At 43.5% G+C, this 22,243-nt stretch overlaps 1 protein-coding gene across 2 annotated transcripts in view; it reads left to right on the top strand.

The window, feature by feature from the left end:
- Positions 1 to 22,243, top strand: part of LOC122928276 (core histone macro-H2A.1) — a 97,363-nt gene that overhangs the window by 49,627 nt on the left and 25,493 nt on the right. The window contains exons 4-6 of one of the 2 annotated variants that reach the window (XM_044280951.1): positions 1,104 to 1,301; positions 8,550 to 8,660; positions 16,295 to 16,385. In XM_044280951.1, the coding sequence (XP_044136886.1) occupies positions 1,104 to 1,301; positions 8,550 to 8,660; positions 16,295 to 16,385 (400 nt within the window). Of the gene's footprint in view, positions 1 to 1,103; positions 1,302 to 8,549; positions 8,661 to 11,393; positions 11,494 to 16,294; positions 16,386 to 22,243 lie in introns of both variants that reach the window. The other variant, XM_044280952.1, reaches the window with a different exon arrangement.

Here is a 22,243-nt window from a genome sequence, read left to right as displayed (position 1 = left end):
GCACACATGCGGACCGCCACAGGAAGGCCAAGAGTCACCTCTGCTGCAGAGGATAAGTTCATCCGAGTCACCAGCCTCAGAAATCGCAGGTTAACAGCAGCTCAGATTAGAGACCAGGTGAATGCCACACAGAGTTCTAGCAGCAGACACATCTCTAGAACAACTGTTAGGAGGAGACTGTGTGAATCAAGCCTTCATGGTAGAATATCTGCTAGGAAACCACTGCTAAGGACAGGCAACAAGCAGAAGAGACTTGTTTGGGCTAAACAACACAAGGAATGGACATTAGACCAGTTGAAATCTGTGCTTTGGTCTGATGAGTCCAAATTTGAGATCTTTGGTTCCAAACACCGTGTCTTTTTGCGACACAGAAAAGGTGAACGGATAGACTCTACATGCCTGGTTCCCACAGTGAAGCATGGAGGAGGAGATGTTATGGTGTGGGGGTGCTTTGCTGGTGACACTGTTGGGGATTTATTCAAAATTGAAGGCATACTGAACCAGCATGGCTACCACAGCATCTTGCAGCGGCATGCTATTCCATCCGGTTTGCGTTTAGTTGGACCGTCATTTATTTTTCAACAGGACAATGACCCGAAACACACCTCCAGGCTGTGTAAGGGCTATTTGACCATGAAGGAGAGTGATGGGGTGCTGTGCCAGATGACCTGGCCTCCACAGTCACCGGACCTGAACCCAATCGAGATGGTTTGGGGTGAGCTGGACCGCAGAGTGAAGGCAAAAGGGCCAACAAGTGCTAAGCATCTCTGGGAACTCCTTCAAGACTGTTGGAAGACCATTTCAGGTGACCTCTTGAAGCTCATCAAGAGAATGCCAAGAGTGTGCAAAGCAGTAATCAAAGCAAAAGGTGGCATCGCAAAAGAACCTAGAATATGACATATTTTCAGTTGTTTCACACTTTTTTGTTATGTATATAATTCCACATGTGTTAATTCATAGTTTTGATGCCTTCAGTGTGAATCTACAATTTTCATAGTCATGAAAATAAAGAAAACTCTTTGAATGAGAAGGTGTGTCCAAACTATAAATTTTTATTTTTTTAATACATTTTTTGTTAATTTATTTAATTTTATGTGTTTTAGCTGCTAAAAGGCGTCACAATAGCAAGTGGTGGTGTATTACCAAATATTCACCCTGAGCTGTTGGCAAAGAAGCGGGGAACCAAAGGAAAACTGGAAGCAATTATCACACCACCACCAGCTAAAAAAAACAAAACCACCTCACCAAAGAAGTCAACGGCAAAGAAGCCAGGTGCAAAAAAGGGGGTGAGGAAATCCAAGGTATGATGATTTCTTTTACACTGATGAAAGTCAATGAACTATTAATAAGTAATTGTTTATTTTCCTTGTGTTTCCAAAATGGAAACCTTTAAGAGGCATTCCGACAGTACTATATTTTTACGTCATGAACAACGGAACGTATTAGGACAGAGCAAAACGGAATGCCTCTCAAAGGGTTCAGTTTTTCATTCCTTCCTAGAATTCCGTTATATTCCATTTTAACCCTGTTATAACGGAAACTATAACGCTGATGCGAACCCGCCCTAAACCTGATTTTTTTGTGCTCTCCTTCCTGCTGTGTAGAAGCCTTTAAGACATTTTACATAAAATGGCATTGGACTTCACATTCACTTGTAATGTTTTCTTGTGCTGCGAGCTGGGGCAGGATCATTGGGGTACAGTATGAGCTTAGACTAGATCAGGGATTAGCAATCTCTGGTACGCCAGCTGTTCAGGAACTACAACTTCCAGAGGGCTTCATTCACTTTTATGGGAGTTACAGGGCTCCAGACTAAAAAAAATATCAAGGAGCCTAACCTGAAAAATTTAGGAGCCAAACTTAAAATACATATAATTACGGTATAATAAAAAAACACACGTCTTACCTAGGGTTGTCACGATACCAAAATTTTGACTCGATTTCGATACCATAAAAAAGTATTGCGATACTCGATACCACGTGAAAAAAATAAAACACCAAAAAAGCCACATTTTATGGAACGTCTGGACCATAATAGAACAGTCCTAACCTGATTTTTGTTTGGACAAGGTGACAAAAAAATGGCAAATTGCATGTTTTTTTATTTTTTTCTGTTACGGCGTTCACCGCATAGTAGCTATTTTTTTATATTTTAATAGTTCACACTTTTTCGGGCGTGGCGATATGTAATTTTTTATTGTTTATATATTTTATATGTAAAATAGGGCAAGGGGGTGATTTTTTTTTTTTACTTTTTATTTAATACCTATTTACCCCCTTAGGGGCTAGAACCCTTGTCCTATTCGCCCTGATAAAGCTCTATACACTCTCCCTGCTGCTCTATGCCCTGGTGGTATATAATATTGGGGTTGGGGGGGGGGTTCACCACCAATGAATATCGTTTATGCTTAAAGGGAGTCTTTTACGCAGATTCACCCTATTAACCTAATAACAGTGTTATGTCTACGGCATCCCCCCTATTCCCGTCCGTAATCCTGCGCATGCGCCAATGAACGCGATATCGGCGCGTGCGCATTGAATGAGCACTGTCGGGCCGGGGCATCGCAGTTTAGCGTGCGCATGCGTGGGATTACGGACGGAAGGAGGGAGGTTAGGACAGAGACTAAGGGCGGGCAGACGCAGCGGAGGAGGAGTGCCTTCGTATGAAAATGACCCAGGGGCCTGGGCACTGGCCGTTGTAACGCCGCCCCTGGGCACCTTCACAGACTCATTTGCATGCGGATTAAAAGTGTTTTTCTCCACAACGATGCTAGCAAGGAACTAACGGTAAGCACCGTTTTAATAGGGGGGATGCCACGGACATAACACTGTTATTAGGTTAATAGGGTGAATCTGCGTGAAAGACTCCCTTCAATAAAAACGCAGGCTGCCATGCGGGTGCCGGACATATCCCATACCCGGCACCCAGCCTCTATGACTGCGCGCTGCGATCCGCCGCTATTAACTCCTCAGATGCGTTGTTCAGTTTTTTCCACGCGAGTGCAAAGCGTTTTAATGCGTTTTGCACGTGCGTGATAAAAAAACGTAATGTTGGTACGCAGACCTGAACCCGGACTTCTTCACTGAAGTACGGGTTTCGGTTCGGTGTTCTGTAGATTTTATTATTTACCATTATAACATGGTTATAATGGAAAATAATAGCATTCTTTAATACAGGATGGTAAGTAAAAGGTCCATTGTGGGGTTAAAGGAAACCTGTCACCATGATTTTGCGCATAGAGCTGGGGACATGGGCTGCTAGATGGCCGCTAGCACATCTGCAGTACCCAGGTCCCATAGTTCTCTGCGCTTTTATTGTGTTAAATTTTTTTTTTTATTGATATGCAAATGACCTGATATGTGTCCTGTGTCCGGAGATGAGTCAAGCGGAAAGGAGCCCAGCACCGCCCTGCGTCCTCCGAATCTCCTCCTTGCTGGCTGACGTCACAGAGCTAGAGCGCCGAAATCTCGCGATGCGCAAGCTAGCGCATGCGCAGTGTCGGCATCATGTTCATTCCCTGTGCTGGCATCAGCACAGGGAACGAACTATGCATGCGCTAGCTCGCGCATCGCGAGATTTCAGCGCTCCAGCTCTGTGACGTCAGCCAGCAAGGAGGAGCTGGGCTCCTTTCCGCTTGACTCATCTCCGGCTACAGGACTCATATCAGGTAATTTGCATATCACTCAAAACGGTTTTTTAACACAATAAAAGCGCAGAGAGCTATGGGACCTGGGTACTGCAGATGTGCTAGCGGCCATCTAGCAGCCCATGTCCCCAGCTCTATGCGCAAAATCATGGTGACAGGTTTTCTTTAAAAAGAAGAAGAAACAAGACGATAACGGCTGCGCGATCAAGTGGATGAGGTGAGTAATTTTTTTTATTATTTTTTAACCCTCAATGGACATTTGACTTTGCATTCTGTATTAAAGAATTATATAATTTTTCATTATAACCATGTTATAATGGAAAATAATAAAATGAATGAACCTCATCCCTATTTATTATCATCTCCTTAGCAACCCCCCGTGAAAATCGCATTGCATCCGCACTTGCTTGCGGATGCAATGCGTTTTTCACTGAAGCCCCATTCTCTTCTATGGGGCCAGGGCTGTGTGAAAAATTTAGAATATAGAACATGCTGCGATGTTCACACAACGCACAAGTGATGCATGAAAAACATTGCTCATGTACACAGCCCCATTGAAATTAATGGGTCAGGATTCATTTCAATGGGTCTGTGTACATGAGCTTTTATTTTCACTCATCAGTTCTGTGTTGTGTGAAAATCGCAGCATGTTCTATATTCTGCGTTTTTCACGCATCCCTGGCCCCATAGAAGAGAATGGGGCTTCAGTGAAAAATGCATTGCATCCGCAAGCAAGTGCAGATGCTATGCGTTTTTCACGAATGGTTGCTTAGGCCTCATGCACACGACAGTATTTTTTCACGGTCCGCAAAAACGGGGTCCGTAGGTCCGTGATCCGTGACCGGTTTTTCGTCCGTGGGTCTTCCTTGATTTTTGGAGGATCCACGGACATGAAAAAAAAGTTGTTTTGGTGTCCGCCTGGCCGTGCGGAGCCAAACGGATCCGTCCCCATTGACTCTCAATGTAAAGTCAGGAGTCTCAGACGGATCCGCTCATATAATGCAGACGGTGGCTCCGTTCAGTACGGATCCGTCTGCATTATATTGTTAAAATATTTCTAAGTGTGAAAATAGCCTCAGACGGATCCGTCCAGACTTTCAATGTAAAGTCAATGGGGGACGGATCCGTTTGAAGATTGAGCCATAGTGTGTCATCTTCAAACGGATCCGTCCCCATTGACTTACATTGTAAGTCTGGACGGATCTGCACGCCTCCGCACGGCCTGGCGGACACCCGAACGCTGCAAGCAGCGTTCAGGTGTCCGCCTGCTGAGCGGAGCGGAGGCTGAACGCTGCCAGACTGATGCATTCTGAGCAGATCCGCGTCCACTCAGAATGCATTAGGGCTGGACGGAAGCGTTCGGGTCCACTTGTGAGCCCCTTCAAACGGAGCTCACAAGTGGACACCCGAACATTTTAACTTGAAGCGTCCCCATCACCATGGGAACGCCTCTATGTTAGAATATACTGTCGGATATGAGCTAGATCGTGAAACTCAGATCCGACAGTATATTCTAACACAGAGGCGTTCAGGTTAAAATATACTGAAAAACTGTGTACATGACTGCCCCCTGCTGCCAGGTGCTGCCAGGCAGCAGGGGGCAGACCCCCCCCCCCTGTTTTTAACTCATTGGTGGCCAGTGCGGCCGCCTCCCCCCTCCCTCCCCTGTAGTTAACTCATTGGTGTCCAGTGGGCCCCCCCCCCTGTTTTTAACTCATTGGTGGCCAGTGCGGCCGCCCCCCCCCCCTCCCTCCCCTGTAGTTAACTCATTGGTGGCCAGTGGGCCCCCCCTCCCTCCCCTGTAGATAACTCATTGGTGTCCAGTGGGCCCCCCCTCCCTCCGCTGTAGATAACTCATTGGTGGCCAGTGGGCCCCCCCTCCCTCCCCTGTAGTTAACTCATTGGTGTCCAGTGGCCCCCCCCCCTGTTTTTAACTCATTGGTGGCCAGTGCGGCCGCCCCCCCCCCCCTCCCTCCCCTGTAGTTAACTCATTGGTGGCCAGTGGGCCCCCCCTTCCTCCCCTGTAGTTAACTCATTGGTGTCCAGTAGGCCCCCCCTCCCTCCGCTGTAGATAACTCGTTGGTGGCCAGTGGGCCCTCTCCCCTCCCTCCCCCTCCTAATTAAAATCTCCCCCCCTATCATTGGTGGCAGTGGAGAGTACAGATCGGAGTCCCAATGTAATTTGTAGAAGCTTCATACTTACCTGCGAGCTGCGATGTCTGTGACCGGCCGGGAGCTCCTCCTACTGGTAAGTGAAAGGTCTGTGCAGCGCATTGCCTCTAGCACAGACCTGTCACTTACCAGTAGGAGGAGCTCCCAGCCGGTCACAGACATCGCTGCTCGCAGGTAAGTATGAAGCTTCTACAAATTGCTAAGTAACCATGGCAACCGGGACTGCAGTAGCGATTACACTGGGACTCCGATCGGTAATCTCCACTGCCACCAATGAAAGGGGGGGGCGATTTTAATTAGGAGGGGGAGGGAGGGGAGAGGGCCCACTGGCCACCAATGAGTTATCTACAGCGGAGGGAGGGGGGCCCACTGGACACCAATGAGTTAACTACAGGGGAGGGGGGGGGCCCACTGGACACCAATGAGTTAACTACAGGGGAGGGAGGGGGGGCCCACTGGACACCAATGAGTTAACTACAGGGGAGGGAGGGGGGGCCCACTGGACACCAATGAGTTAACTACAGGGGAGGGCGGCCGCACTGGCCACCAATGAGTTAAAAACAGGGGGGGGAGGGGTCTGCCCCCTGCTACCTGGCAGCACCTGCCAGGCAGCAGGGGGCAGTCATGTACACAGTTTTTCAGTATATTCTAACCTGAAGCTTCCCCATCACCATGGGAACGCCTCTGTGTTAGAATATACTGTCGGATCTGTCAGAAAACTCACCTCTGAAAAAGCTTTTATGCAGACGGATCTTCGGATACGTCTGTATGAAAGTAACCTGCGGCCACGGATCACGGACACGGATGCCAATCTTGTGTGCATCCGTGTTCTTTCACGGACCCATTGACTTGAATGGGTCCGTGAACCGTTGTCCGTCAAAAAAATAGGACAGGTCATATTTTTTTGACGGACAGGAAACACGGATCACGGTCTCGGCTGCAAAACGGTGCATTTTCCGATTTTTTAACGGACCCATTGAAAGTCAATGGGACCGCGAAAAAAAACGGCACAACGGCCACGGATGCACACAACGGTCGTGTGCATGAGGCCTAAGAGACGTTGTTTGTAAACTTTCAGTTTTTTATCACATGCTTGAAAAAACGCATTGCACCCTTGCAGAAAAAACTGGACAACTGGTCGCAATTGCAGACAAAAATGACTGAACTTGCTTGCAAAATGGTGCGAGTTTCACTGAACGCACCCTGAAAGCATCCGGACCTAATCCGTCACGCTCATGTGAAAGAGGCCTTAAGATGCTCCACATGTGGCTCACAATGGATGATATACATATTTGTTTCAATTTACTTTGTGCTAATTATCACATCTTAACCCACAGCTTTTCCTACTAAGGCTGGGTTCACATGAGTGTGTCCGGATTATTTTTTGCGGGACAAGATGCACCGTTTAATTTACCATGTCTTGTATTGGAAAACAAGAAAAAAAATATTTGTAGGGTAAAATAAAAAAAATAAAAAAATTCTGCCAAGGTTTTTGGGGTTTTGATATTATGACATTCACTGTGCGTGACAAATGATATGTGAATTAAATTAAATGGTGTTCCTATTCTGTGGGTCAATATGAATACGGTGATACCAAATTTGTATACTGTTTATTTTGATTTACTTTAAAAAAAAAAACTTTAATAAAAGCTGATATTTTTTTTTTCTTCCTCATCCTCATTTTCTGACAGCCATAGGCCCCCTGCACACGAACGTGTGCTTCCCGTTGCTGTATTGCGGACCGCATTTAAAGATCCGCAATACACGGGTTGTGTTCCGTGGGCATTCCGCATCACGGATGCGGACCCATTCACTTGAATGGGTCCGCAAATCCAGATATGTGGAATGGAATGGAACCCTACGGAAGCACTACGGAGTGCTTCCGTGTGGTTTTGTCCCGTACTTCCGTGGGCATTCCGCATCACGGATGCGGACCCATTCACTTGAATGGGTCCGCAAATCCGGAGATGCGGAATGGTGCGGAACGGAAGCACGGAACGGAACCCTATGCAAGCACTATGGAGTGCTTCCGTGTGGTTTTGCCCCATACTTCCGTTCCGCAAAAAGATAGAACATGTCCTATCTTTTTGCGGAACGGCCAGATTGCGGACCCATTAAAGTGAATGGGTCCACGATCCACTGCGGCTGCCCCACGGACTGTGTTCGTGCATTGTGGCCAGCATTTTGCGGGCCGCAGCACGACCATGGGGTGCACAAATTCGTGTGCAGGGGGCCATAACTTGTACAGAGCTGTATGAGCATTTATTTTTATTTTTTTTCAGAATGAACTGTAATTTTTATTGGTACCATTTTTGGGTTACATACAAACCTGGTTTTGCAATATTGTTTAGAATCAAAACTAAATCTTGTTGTCGCTGGTGTTTTTACACTGGTTACCAAAATGACGCTTGTTGAGGGCGGTGAATGGGCAGGGCCAATGGCCTCGGCACATTTACCACCATTTACATCAGAAACTGGCATAAATGATGACTGAAATTTACGACAGCTATGAGCTGGAGTACATTTCAGTCTGGAGCATGGAGTGCCATCATGCACATCATCATAAATTAAGAGCCTCCTCCAGCAGCACAGGGTCCATCAAGGACAGCATAGCCCATTCCGGTCTTGATCATCTTATTGACTCTTTTTCTCAGGCTTCTTAATTTCATGTTTATGGCACCTATGAAAGTGTTTTCCTAGAGTAAAATGTATATGTTTGTATGTATTCAGAAAAAGCAAGGAGAAGCCAGTAAAGCGGCAAGTGCCGACAGCACAACCGAAGGAACCCCAGCCGATGGATTCACAATCCTTTCTACCAAAAGTCTCTTCCTTGGACAAAAGGTATGCTGTATATAGACAAAATCATATATGATGCAAAACTAGATGAGAGCAGGAATATTATAAGGGGGTTACTACAGGGACTTTCACTCCTCTGCACTTTATACTGGAGACATATGGGGGTCGTGAGCAGTAAGTAATAGTGTCAAATATATATAAATACATGATCGTTATTGAACAGCAATAAAAAAGACATTGTGAGTCAAACATCAAGATTACAAGGCTGTGCCCACACTATCGCTGACAGCCACACTTCAGCTCAAAAGGGGGAGATCAGAAAACCTCTGATTCAGTTGATTTTAAAGGGGTTGTTCAAGTTATGTAAAAAAAATTAAGCACTGTAAAGCCAAGCAAGTTTTAGGCAAAAAATATATATATTTACTCTTACCTAGTTCTGTTCTGGCCCCTTTGTTTACATGCAGTTGCAGAGCTGTGGGACATGTAACAGCAATCTCTGAAGTTTTCCTCATGAATATTTCTGATTGTCAAAGACTGCTTTTCTCCTCCCTCTGCTCTGGAAAGGGACTGAATACAAGTGCTACCCTTTCTACGGTCTGACTGCTGGGATACTCATGTTGTACATATGGGACTACAAGTCCCAGCTGTACAATATGATGACATTGCTCATAGGATCTTCCCCTTACCTGCTCTTATGCAATGCTCTGCAGACACTTACTCACAGCCACCTGTGGCATTGAGATCCAGCCACCTGATCCGGCAGAGAATGCCGGGAATTGGCCAAACACAAACCGCTGCATGCAGCTCCCAGAGTACAGCTGCAGCAGGAGTTCTCTGAGAGTACAGATTAGCCTGAGAGTACAGAGGAGAGAACTCCTCCAGTCTTTTGTCAACTCTGTGTCTGCAGGGTGAGGAGGGAGGACCCTGTGCACCGCATTTGTCTCTTCAGTGCCTGGAGAAGAGGAAACCCTGCAACTGCTCAGTACCTGAGGTAGAGCCTCCAGCCCAGAGTCTGTGCTGATGATGGTAGAAGGGGTTAAACTTTGCTGAAGAATCCAGAGGGAAGGGAGACCCGGCAGACAGCTAAGCCAGCAGATTGGGCAGTGCAGGGGGCGTGGCTTGTTGCTCTAACCAGCACAGGCTTCACAGTGACGTCCTGTGCACAGAGGCAGAGCTGCTCCCTCAGGCTTGTGCACGGAACGTCATCAGAGCAGGAAAAGAAGCTGGCATAACAGGTCATGTGACCCTCAGCTAATTAGGAGAACGGCCACTGGAGATGAAGTAAGTGAATTGAAAACCCCTTACATTTGCTTATTTAGAAACATAAAGAACAAGAAAATAATTTGGACAACCCCTTTAAACTTTTTGCTGTTGGGACAATTTTTACACTTGTAAAATCCGCAGCAAATCCGACAAAATCTGCATGTAAAACATGCAGATTTTGCCATAGATTTGCTGTGGAATTTAAAGTCTAATTTTTTCGGTCCCCTGTTGACGTAGCTTTAGTTTTACGGTTGTTTCCATTGTCTTGACTTTTGACTCTCCGTGCTTATTACATATTTAAAGGGGTTGTCTCACTTCAGCAAACAGCATTATCATGCAGAAAAAGTTAATACAAGGCACTTACAAATGTATTGTGATTTTCCATAGTGCCTCCTTTGCTGTGATTTTCCATAGTGCCTCCTTTGCTGGCTAGATACATTTTTTCACTGCATTATATGCTTCTCCATTCCATGGTTATGACCACTCTGAAATCATGCAGCGGCGAACATGCTTGCACACTGTTGTAAAAAGTGCCATCCTATACGCACTCCCGCGGTCCCCGTTACCAGAGGGGGCAGCGATTTTTCCTATAGTGTGCAAGCACGGCCTCCACTGATGGATTGCAAGGTGGTCTGTAACCATGGAAACAAGCAGTGTATAATGTGATGGAAAAATGAATCAAGCCAGCACTGGTAGCAATATGGACAATCACAATACATTAGTAACTGCCTTGCACTAACTCTATCTACATGATAAATGCCACTTGCTGAAGTGAGACAACCCTTTCTGCAGAGTTAGGTTAGAAGATTTCCGAATAATAGCACTAGTAAAAGATGCAAAACATATGTCTACCAACGAGATGGTTGGGTTCTTACATAGGAGAGCCAGTGCTCATAGCATTCAGCTTCCCTTTCCGCCCACTAATAATACATTGCATGAGTTGATTTATTGAAGATGTTAGAGAAGGCTATGTTCACACAGAGTGCATGGACTGCGGCTTTTTCTCCTGGATTTTACAAGGAGAAAATCTGCAGTATATTCCCGTAGCAGCAGACCGGGTGACATTTTTCTACATCTCCTCCATGTGCTGTGGAAGGAGATGGAAATTGACCTGCGGTGAAGATTATAAATCTGCTGCATGTCAATTTATGTTATGATTTAACAATGAATTTCGCCTTTTGCAATGCAAGCACAAGGTCTGGGACTAATCCTCATGTAACTCATGCAGATTTCTCCGGATTACTTTGCAGTTCGGAGAGTATTTGCAGCAACATCTCAGCAGCTTTTTTTCCCACTCACTTTACCTCCTGTGTGAACATACCATAAATGTGTGAAATGCATGAGCTAAGTTACTTCATAGAAGCAGTCAGCACACTAACCACTTCTCTCTACAACCTGGTTTTAGTTTCATTTTGATGGTCTTGCATCTAGTCCTGTCTGTGGCTTGCTACTTTGCTGCTATCCTGGTCTCTTCCCGCTGCTCTACTACTTCCCCGCTCATGCTTCTCTTTGCAGCTGAACCTTATTCACAGTGAGATCAGTAATTTAGCCGGATTTGAGGTGGAGGCTGTTATCAACCCTACCAATGCTGACATTGACCTTAAAGACGATATAGGTAAATGGGACCTGGGTTTTTAATAGCTAATGGTCGAGAGATAATTTTAGATTCCAAAGTTTGGAAAAGGATATTTGGGAAACTCAAAAAGAGTTATTTGACTTTAAATGAAGCACCTGTATGGGTATTGTGTGTGGGAACTGTGCTATGGGTAATTCCCCTCCCCCCCAAAAAAAAATTATAATAATATATATATATATATATATATATATATATAAATATTAATAATAAAAATAATCTTTATCTACTGTATATGGTGGCAACTTATTCCACAGCACTTTACAATTCAGAGGGTACAAACCAAATTAGACATCACAGGATTACAGGCTGATCTACAAACACTAGGGGTGAGGACTATGCCCCCAAAAGTTACAATCTATGAGGAAATAGGGGTGAGAAAAAAGGTAAACATGTAAAGGGGTTTCTGGCAGTAAAATATTAACACCAATCCCCAGGATAGATCATCACTGTCAAATCCATGGGGGTCTGACTCCTGGCACCCCTGTCAATCAGCTGCTTGAATAAGCCACATCCTAGGTCACTGATATCATGTTTGTTGATCACATGGCCTATATGTGCAGCTCAGTCCTATTCAAGTGAATGTGCCTGGGCTGCAGTACCAAGCATAGCCACTATACAATGTAGAGCGCTGTGCTTGGTATGCTGTTAGGAGGCCAAACAGATGATGAGTGGGGGTGTCGGGAGTCATACCCCAACAGATCTGATATTGTTTACCTATCCTGGTGCAAAGGAAAAGTACAGGAGTTGCCCATGGAAACCAAGTAGACCCCTCCTTTATTTTCAAAGAACCTGTTGAAAATGAGAGCTGGAATCTGATTGCTTTTCCATGTTTTCTTTGCACTGATTTGAAATATGTTCCCCAAAGTGCCTACTACCAGGTAACAGGTATAATTAGTTTCTACCCAGAATACAGTCCGCCATAAATCCAGTGTGGCATCTGTAAGACAGGATCATTCAGTTTCCCCGCAGGTTCAGAGAATTGCTCATAGCACTGCTCTTAAATATATATATATTATAATATTAACCCATAACTAATGCCGGCATTTTGCTCTAGAATTATCTCGCACTATTAGCTGCTTTGTTCTCTCTTTCGCTTGTGGTATTTTTTTGCAGTCTGTCTCAAAAGAGATTATTTCTCAATTTTACTTCCAGTAAAAGCAGAAACAGTTGGTGTTACCAGTTCTATCAATTTACATACTGTATGCACAGCTAGCCATGGAAAAGGTCTGCACATCAGGCATCTTTAAAGGGATTTTCACATTGGGGGTGCATCCAACTCCTTACACCCCCGACAATCAGCTATTTAAAGCACATGGCTGTCCGTTGGATAGCAGATTTGCTTGGCATTGCAGCTAAGCCCCATTGACTTGAATGGGACTGAGCTATACCTAGCACCTATGTACTGTGACATGACTGGTCTAGGAAGCAGCCTAAGTGCTCACAGAGCGTTGGGGCCTCTTTATATAGTTGATAGGTATGCCAGGAGTCAGACCTGGCCTATCTGATATTGATAAACTATCCTGAAGATAGGCCATCAATGTCAAAATCCAAGAGAAGCCCCTTTAAAGGGTAACTAAACCTTTGTTTCAAGAATAAAGGGGCAAAAGCGCTGCACAGAGTGCTCTGCCCTTGTAGGTTTCAGTGACACTTGAGCATTTTGAGTATGTGGAGTACAGATCCATAGAAAGCGTTCATGATCCATACATGCTCAAAAAGCGGGTAGAGCGCACTGAGCAGCGCTTCTGTTACCCTTAAAACTAATATCTGGAGATGGACTTTCTTGTACTAAATAGCGAGGAATTCAGACTGAAACATTGTAGAGATCTGTATAGCTGCTGCCACTCTATCCTTCTCATAGAGCAATGCCTGGGCTAGATACAGCTGTCGCCACTCGTACCAGGTCACTGTAGGGTTGCTGCCATTGAATGTGTTCTCATTTACGGACACCAAATACATATCTGGGAAATGGTGAGGAAAGATGTATGACTCTTCATTTAGGAATTAAACCTCTGTATTAATGAAAAGTGCTACCACCTTATAGTATCCTTTGGGAGAGATGTATCATTTTTGGCATAAGAAGTCGCAGACATTGTGTTTGTGACTTTTTAAACCCCAGTTTTAACAGTGCCACCTCGCCACTTTCTGAAAATGGACGTGGGACGAGGGGGACAGGCATTTCCAGGTGCAAATGAAGACAGATCTATGGTAGCTCTGTGCTGCAGTAGTTTTCTTTCTGGGACATGCACTGCGGTAGAATGCATCTAATGTCTGCGCCTCATCATCAATTAGCTACATCCTTTGGCAGCGCTGGAGATTTCAAAGACCAACGTAAAACACCAGTCTTTGATAACTCTCCCCTTAGGTGTTTTAATTCCTCTCCATTTCCAAGATATTTGTCTGCCTTCAGTGAATGAGAAGATTCTACGTTACATTCAAGAGGACCCAAGGAGGGCAGTGCATGAATTCTCTTGCTACGCAAGGCCCCTTAGGCTATCACCAGGAAACTGAAACAAATAGCTACAACATTTAATAAAATGATAATCATAATATTTCTCTTCCAAAGATGTTAATTCAGTTCAGTATTTGTGACATTCCCTTTAATTCAGAGGTGTCTTACTTCAATGGTCAGTAGTACATATTTTGGCTTGTCATAAGTAAAATTGAGAAATATCTTGAGCAGGGGCGGATAACTCATTTCCTCTTGTACCTTTTTTTAAATTAAGATAACAGAGCTGGTTGTAGTTAATGTTGTAGTTCACAACCACATTAGTCTTCTTAAAGGGGTCAGTCCTACATAAGTCACATTCTCTCCACCAACGGTGCATACTAAGTAAACTGTCCTCTTACACATTTCACAAAAGCTCACTTTTGCTGAAGTGAAAGTTCCACTGCAACATCTTTTATAAGATTGACTCTTACTAAGCCTAGATGCGGCATGCAGACCTTGAAAGGACCGTTTCGCTGCAGAACAACCACTCATTCATGACTTCTTCAGATACTGATACGTCCACAATTCCACAAGGAGCAAGCACTTCTACAACTGTGAGACCTTAATTCACATTTGGTGAAGCTACACTTTCATGTTGGAATTGTATCCAGAGCATTTCCCTAGTATTCCTCTATTATCTGAATTGTTCTTGTAAAATAGGAGAGATAATAATAAAAAGGAGAGCAGTAAATTGTTACCATACACAGGCTGTTTTATGACTGCTTTCGTCTTCTCACAGCTGGGGCAGAGCGATTAATCAAATGTATTCAGTTGATCATCATTTCAGTGAATATTGATTTTGATTTGATCAGAATTGTGAAATTAATATTAGTCCTGCCCCCACAGACGGGCTAATATCTGGCCAAATGAACACCAAATCGAAGCGGGGTCCTGCTATAATAGCCGGGATCCTCGATAAAGCCCCTACATGCCACTGTCAGTTGTGACCTCGGCAACAGCATAATTAATGGACCACCTATGACTGTTACAGTTAAAGGCTACAATGTGTAGGTATACCTATTCATTCTAATAGCGAAGTCTAAAAATATTACTATTTAAAGGTTAGTAAAGTTTATTCAAGATTTTAAATAAAAACATTTTTTGCATTAAAAGTGTTATTTTATAAATGTGGTAAAAATAACTCACATAGACATATATGGTATCAACAAATTCATTGCAACTCTTGTAATAAAGATAACAATCTTTAAACTGCCAATCAACAATATAAAAAAATATATAAAAATCCCCCCCCCCCCCAAAAAAAAAATGCAATCAATTAGTCCCATATACCCGAAATTAGTAAATTAGTACCAGTACATGTCATTTCACAAAACAATCAAGCTGGCTATGGCTACATTAGCATAAAAATTAATAAACGTATGGCTCTTGGAATCTGGCGATATAAAAAAACTTCAGTCATACTACTTTTGTTCAAAAGTACTAAAACAAATAAAGCTATATGTATTTGGTGTTGCTGTAATTGTACTGACCCATAGAAAAAATAAGTAACCTGCTGGTTATGCCACATGGCGTGGTGGAAAAATAAACTAAACTATTGAACTCCACTCCATTCCAGCGCCAAAGCTCCTGTCCCTGGTGTTTCCAGTCCCGGTAGGACTAGAAGTGATGGTCACATTGACACCTAAGCATTTCTGGAACTACGGTACATAAAACAGCTCTTCATGAATATTGTATGTATGTGCCATTGACCAGGGACTGGCCCTCTTTAAACGTTAAAATATTTAAAGAGGTATTAGCATATTGACATTTCTGAGATCTCCACAGGACCTCTAGGTGCTGCAGCTATCTCCAGAATGGGGCCCTGTCTCATGTAGAAACGTGGACAGATATTTTTATAGTAAATGTAGCGTTCATGACAAGGTCTTCTTGAGAGATTTGGGTTCCAGAGGTTTGATATGAGGTCCTGTGGCTATACCATAAATGTCAATATGGAATACCCCTTTAACAAATTAAAGTATACTAAAGGTTAAAGACGTGTGGTTATAGTATCTTAGTCTACAACCAGCTTGCCTTCCTTCAGGACCAGTTTACCAATCAATACCTACATCCTTGTAATTATAAGTCTGAATCAACCCGACTGTTCTGTACAGACATGAATGGCTGCAATCACCCTGTATGTGCTCCTGTTTGTATATGTAAAATAGCTTGAAGTCTGATTCTTTTTCATTGAGCTGTTAAGGTAGGATGACAAGGCAAGAGGTAAAATCATACTATGTGTCCTTTGTGTTCTTTACCCCACATGGTTGACGTACATGTGTTTGCCTATTATAGTTGCAAGTTGTAAAGGCTGACATTGCCACCCTCGAAAGTGATGCTGTCGTTCATCCGACAGGCTCTGACATCTACACCGGTGGTGAAGTAGGTAATGAAAAGTTTAGTGATGCAGAGTTCATATTTGTATGCACGGTAACATAGAATCAACATGATACAAATTTCTCCAGCTGACCAGATCTGTATCACATTGATACCTTTACCATAATGGGATTTATTTCAGGAGCAATTACATTGACACATGTGTGTCACATATAAGAGAGAATCCTTTATCATTTGAACCAGTACTCCTGGGAGCTCAACTTTTCATCTTAACCTGAGACATCAGTGTGGGAGGCCTTCTAAGGAATATTGATTCTGATCATAAAATGGCTCCTCCCATGTATATATGTAAAGATGATGGGTTTATTGTCTCAGTGATAAACCTATTATTGTCTTATTCCCAATAACTTTTACTGGTACTAGGTCCCACTACCTAACATCAAAGTGAGCGAGAGTTGTCTATATCTTTGCCTTCTTGCAGGTCTTTGCTTTGATAGCATCTCTAAAGAATTTGAGTCATGTGTGCTACTGTAATCTTGCACTTGTATAGAAAGTTCTGTTTTACGGTGCCCATACACCTTCGAAAAGCTTTCAGACGAATGTGCCATACACTGTCTGCTTAGACTACTTTCACATTAGCGGCAGCCTTTGCCGGAGAAGGCTAGTGTGAAAGTAGCTGAGTGTGTATGTAAAAATCCAGCAAACCTGATATTTCTCTCATCTAACACTATCTTTCGGAGGAGGGTCTTTGGGGCACCATACATAATAGATTGTCAGCCGGGGCTACTGAAACCTGGGTTTGGCCAGCAGTAGTATAACATTTATGGGAGCCTTGGTACACGCACAACTGCTATGGGAAGCCACTTGACAGATTGCTGTGAGAACTGAAAACAAAACTGTCAAAACAACATGGTGCACCCTCCTCACCGAGCTGATCTTAGAGATGGAGAGTCTGATGCCAGCAAGAGTTATGGAGGTGGTGGTATAATTTTGTGCCCATGTTTCTTGAAACCATAAAATTATTGTTGTATTTTTTTTTTTTTTTTTTACATTTTCCTGTCATAATGGAAATCAAAGGAAAAAAATTACAAAATATACAGGACACTTATCTGTTAAATAGATAATTGAAAAAAATGAGGCAGCTCTCCAACTTCAGTGAAGATGATAAGTTATGTTTCTGGGAGAACCTTTTTAATGCTTACAAGTGATTAAGTGTGGAATTTATAATGTTTTCACCATTAGGTTAACCCTTGTCCTTTGCGTGGAGCTCCTTTTATTAATCAGAGCAGACAGCTTCCACTAAGAGAAGCTCCCATTCTAAAGAACTATGGGTGGTATATACAGTATATCACATGGTTGCACTTTTGTTTTAATATGTAATACCATAGTTATTCTGCATACACTATAGGGTTTCGCTCTGGTAGATAGGGTAAGCGCGCGCAGTACAGAGGCAGAATACAAGTTATTAACTCAAAACATCAGTGTTTATTCACATTTGAGGCAACTGCACAAAACAGCACATAAATTTGCAGTCTTGGTGTTAATTCACACACAATTAATTCACACACAATATAACACAAGTCACCTTGCTGGCAGTTCTGCCTCCAGTAGTCCACAGCAGGCTTTAGAGGGCCTGTTTTCCCAGCGTGCAGCTCTCAGTCCTCCAGCATGGCATAAAGCCTCAGATCCCAAAAACAGAGAATCTCTGCTGAGCCCAGCTGCCTATTTAAGGACAGCCAGGTGCTGCTAAAACCCGGACCGGCACTTAAACTCCGGTCCGGAATTTGACCTCACCTGGCTGGAAACCAGCCCAGCCGCCCGTGCTGGGAGGAAAATGCCTGCCTTGCCAGACACAACCCCTCACTGTGTCACAACTCTTACAGTTCAGAAAGTTTTCAGACTCTTGCTTTTTCCACATTTTATGTTGCGACCTTGTACTAAAATAAAAAAAATAACTTGTTTTCACCCATCAATCTGCACTCACTACCCCAAAATTAAAAAGTGAAAACATTTTATTTTCAAAATTTTTGCCAATTTATTAAAAAAGAAAAACTAAGGCTACTTTCACACTAGCGTTAAAGTTTCCGGTATTGAGTAACATCATAGGGGCTCAATAGTGGAAAAAAACACTTCAGTTTTGTTCCAATGCATTTTGAATGGAAAGCATTCCATTCAGTATGCTGCAGGATGTCTTCAGTTCAGTCCCTTTTTTGTCCTGTCCAGAACACTTCCGTTTTCCATTAAAATGTATTAATGCCGGATCCGGTACCAAGTGTTCTGGAAAAAACGGATCCGGTTTCCTGGTCTGTGTATGCGCAGACCTTTAAATCTTTGAAAAAGATAAACACTGATGACACTGGAGAGACGGATCTGGTATTGCAATGCATTTGTTAGACGGATCTTGAAAGAAATGATACCCATTTGCATACGGATTTCCGTATCTAGCAACGGAACTGCCTGCCTTATTCTTCTAACGCTAGTGTGAAAGTTCCCTAAAATATTGCATGGACATAAGTATTCAGACCCTTTGCTATGACATTTGAACTTTAGCTTTGGGATTCTTCCATTTCTCTTGATCATCTTTGAGATCTTTCTGCACCTGTGGTAAATTCAGTTGATTGGGCATGATTTGAAAAGACACACCCCTGTATATATGTCTCACAGCTGACAATGCATATCAGAGTGAAAATCAAGCCATCAGGAGGAAAAAACTGTCTCAAAGACAGGATTATCTGGAGGCACAGATCTGGAGAAAATTCTGCTGCACTGAAAGTTCCCAAAAGCACAGTTGGCCTCCATAATTCTTAAATGGAAGAAGTTTGGAATAACACAACCTCTTCCTAGAGTTTGCTACCAAACAAAGTATTTGGGCGAGAATGGCTTTGATAAAAGAGGTTTTTAAGAACCCCAAAGATCATGGGTGCATCTTTAAACTTTAAGAAGATCAACTCCACTAATCTGGGCTTTATGGCACAGTGGACAGAAAGAAGCCTCTTCTGATTAAAAAATACATGAAGGTCTGTCTGGGGCTTGCAAAAAAAGCACCTGAAGGACTTTTGGACTGTGAGAAACAAGATTCTCTGGTCTGTTAAAACCAAGATTTACATTTTTGGCCTCATTTCTTGGTGTCATGTCTGGAGGAAACCAGGCGCTGCTAATCACCTGCCCAATGCCATAGATACAGTGAAGCATGGTGGTGGCCGCATCATGCTGTGGGGGTGTTCTTCAGTGGCTGGGACAGGGAGACTTGTCAGGGTTGAGGAAAAGTTAAATGGACCGAAGTATAGAAATATTCTTAATGAAAACCTGTTCCAGAGTACTCTGGGCCTCAGACTGGGCTTAAGGTTCACCTTTCAACAAGACAATGACCCTAAGCTCACAGCCAAGACAACACAGGAGTGGCTATGGGACAACTCTGCGATTGTCCTTGAGTGGTCCAGCCAGAGCCCCGATTTTTACCCAATCGAGCATCTCTGGAGAAACCTGTAAATGGCTGTTCACTGACGGTCTCCATCCATCTGTAGAGTTTGAGAGGTTCTGCAGAGAAGGCAGAAAATTCCCAAATCCAAATCTGCGAACTGTGGTATCACCTCAAGAAGACTGGAGACTATAATTGTCGCTAAAAGTGCCTCAACTAATCACAACACTTCCATAGCTCCTCATAATGTCCATCAAAAGGCTAGATATCTATCGAGCTGACCATCTTGATATACGCCTTACTCTGTTTTTGTTATTCCTTTTGGATGATCCTGTATTGTGTTATATATTTGTGCACCTCCTACAGTCAAAATAACTGTACTGCATATAAATTTTGCTTACTTCACAAGGAGATCTTGCTCATTGTATTCAATTTAACTTTAAAAAAAAATGACAAAAAAAACTAAGTACTGTGCAAAGGGTCTGAACACTTATGTCAATGCAAAATTTTAGTTTTTCCTTTTCGATAAATTAGCAAAGATTTCAAACTTTCTATTTTCACTGTCTTTATGGAGTGTTGACTGAAGAATGATGGGGAAAACTAGATTTTTATTTTAATTTTAGTACAAGGCTGCAACATAAAATGCAAAAAAAGTTGTGTTGCAAATGCATTGTAGATTCACAGTATACCTGCCTAGTGGGAAGGAACGTTAAAGAGGTTAGGGCATCTCACACATTCCAATGTCTGACAGGCGCGTGTCCCACCTCTGGGACCTGCTCCTATCTCTAGAATGGAGCCTGCAAAGTGAAGAAGAGCGGACCGTGCATGCGCGTCTATCATCCATTCATTTATATGGGAGTGCTGAAAATAGCCATGTGGCATGCTTGGCTATTTTTGGAAGTCCCATAGAAATGAATGGGAAGTGCACTGCAATAGCGTGGCCACCACTTCATTTACATCTGTGGGGCTGACGGAAATAGCCGAGCCAGTGCTTGTTTATAGTCCCATAGAAATGAATGGAGGGCAGCCACACATGCACAATCCTATCTACTTCACTTTGCGGGCTCCATTCTAGATATAGTTGTGGGTCCAAGAGGTTAAACCCGCACCTATCAGACATTGGTGCCATGTCCTAGCAATATGTCATGAGTGTGTGAGATAAGCTAACCCCTTTAAAGCCTATTGCAGCCAGCTCCAAGTTCTCACCGCCAATCCACATTTTGTGCAGATTGGATGTGGACCCATTCATTTCAATGGGTCACAAAAATGCAGACAAAATCTCGTGTGCAGTCCGCATTTGTATGTCTGGTAGATAGAACATGTTCTATTCTTGTCCGTTTTGCGGACAAGCATAGTCATTGTTACAATGGATCCACAACAAAAAATGGATGCAGCACGGACATCACATGAAAGTCATCTGTGTTTTTTTGTGGACGGCAAAATACATACGGTCATGTGGATGCACCCTTAGGCCCCTTTCACACGGGCGAGTTTTCCGTGCGGGTGCGATGCATGCGGTGAACGCACTGCACCCGCACTGAATCCTGACCCATTCATTTCTATGGGGCTGTGCACACGAGCGGTGATTTTCACGCATCACTTGTGCGTTGCGTGAAAATCGCAGCATGCTCCTCTTTGTGCGTATTTCACGTAACGCAGGCCCTATAGAAATGAATGGGGTTGCGTGAAAATCGCATGCATCCGCAAGCAAGTGCGGATGCGGTGCGATTTTCACGCATGGGTTCTAGGTGACAGTCTATTCACTGTATTATTTTCCCTTATAACATGGTTATAAGGGAAAATAATAGCATTCTGAATACAGAATGCTTAGTATAATAGTGCTGGAGGGGTTAAAAATAATAAAAAAGTTAACTCACCTTCTCCTCTTGTTCGCGTAGACGCCGGTCTGTTCTTTAGCTGTGGGCTGAAGGACCTGTGGTGATGTCAGATCACATGCTGCATCACCATGGTGATGGACCATGTGATTGGAGCATGTGATCTGACATCACCTCAGGTCATTCAGCCCACAGCTAAAGAACAGACCGGCATCTACGCGAACAAGAGGAGAAGGTGAGTTAACTTTTTTATTATTTTTAACCCCTCCAGCACTATTATACTAAGCATTCTGTGTTCAGAATGCTATTATTTTCCCTTATAACCATGTTATAATGGAAAATAATACAATCTTCAGAACATCAATCCCAAGCCCGAACTTCTGTGAAGAAGTTCGGGTCTGGGTACCAAACATGCGCGATTTTTCTCACGCGAGTGCAAAACGCATGACAATGTTTTGCACTCGCGCGGAAAAATTGCGCATTTTCCCGCAACGCACCCGCCTCTTATCTGGGCAAAAAACATGACGCCCGTGTGAAAGAGGCCTTATGGCTCATGCAAACGGACATATTTTTAGTCTGCGTCCGTTCCTTTTTTTTTTTTTGTGGCCCGTATGCAGAGTCATTCACTTCAGTGGAGCTGCAAAAAAATCTCCA

This window comes from Bufo gargarizans, chromosome 2 (genome assembly GCF_014858855.1).
Source record: "Bufo gargarizans isolate SCDJY-AF-19 chromosome 2, ASM1485885v1, whole genome shotgun sequence".
NCBI classification, from domain to species: domain Eukaryota; kingdom Metazoa; phylum Chordata; class Amphibia; order Anura; family Bufonidae; genus Bufo; species Bufo gargarizans.
The sequence above is the reverse complement of the archived record's forward strand: the minus strand, read 5'-3'. Positions and strand labels throughout refer to the sequence as shown.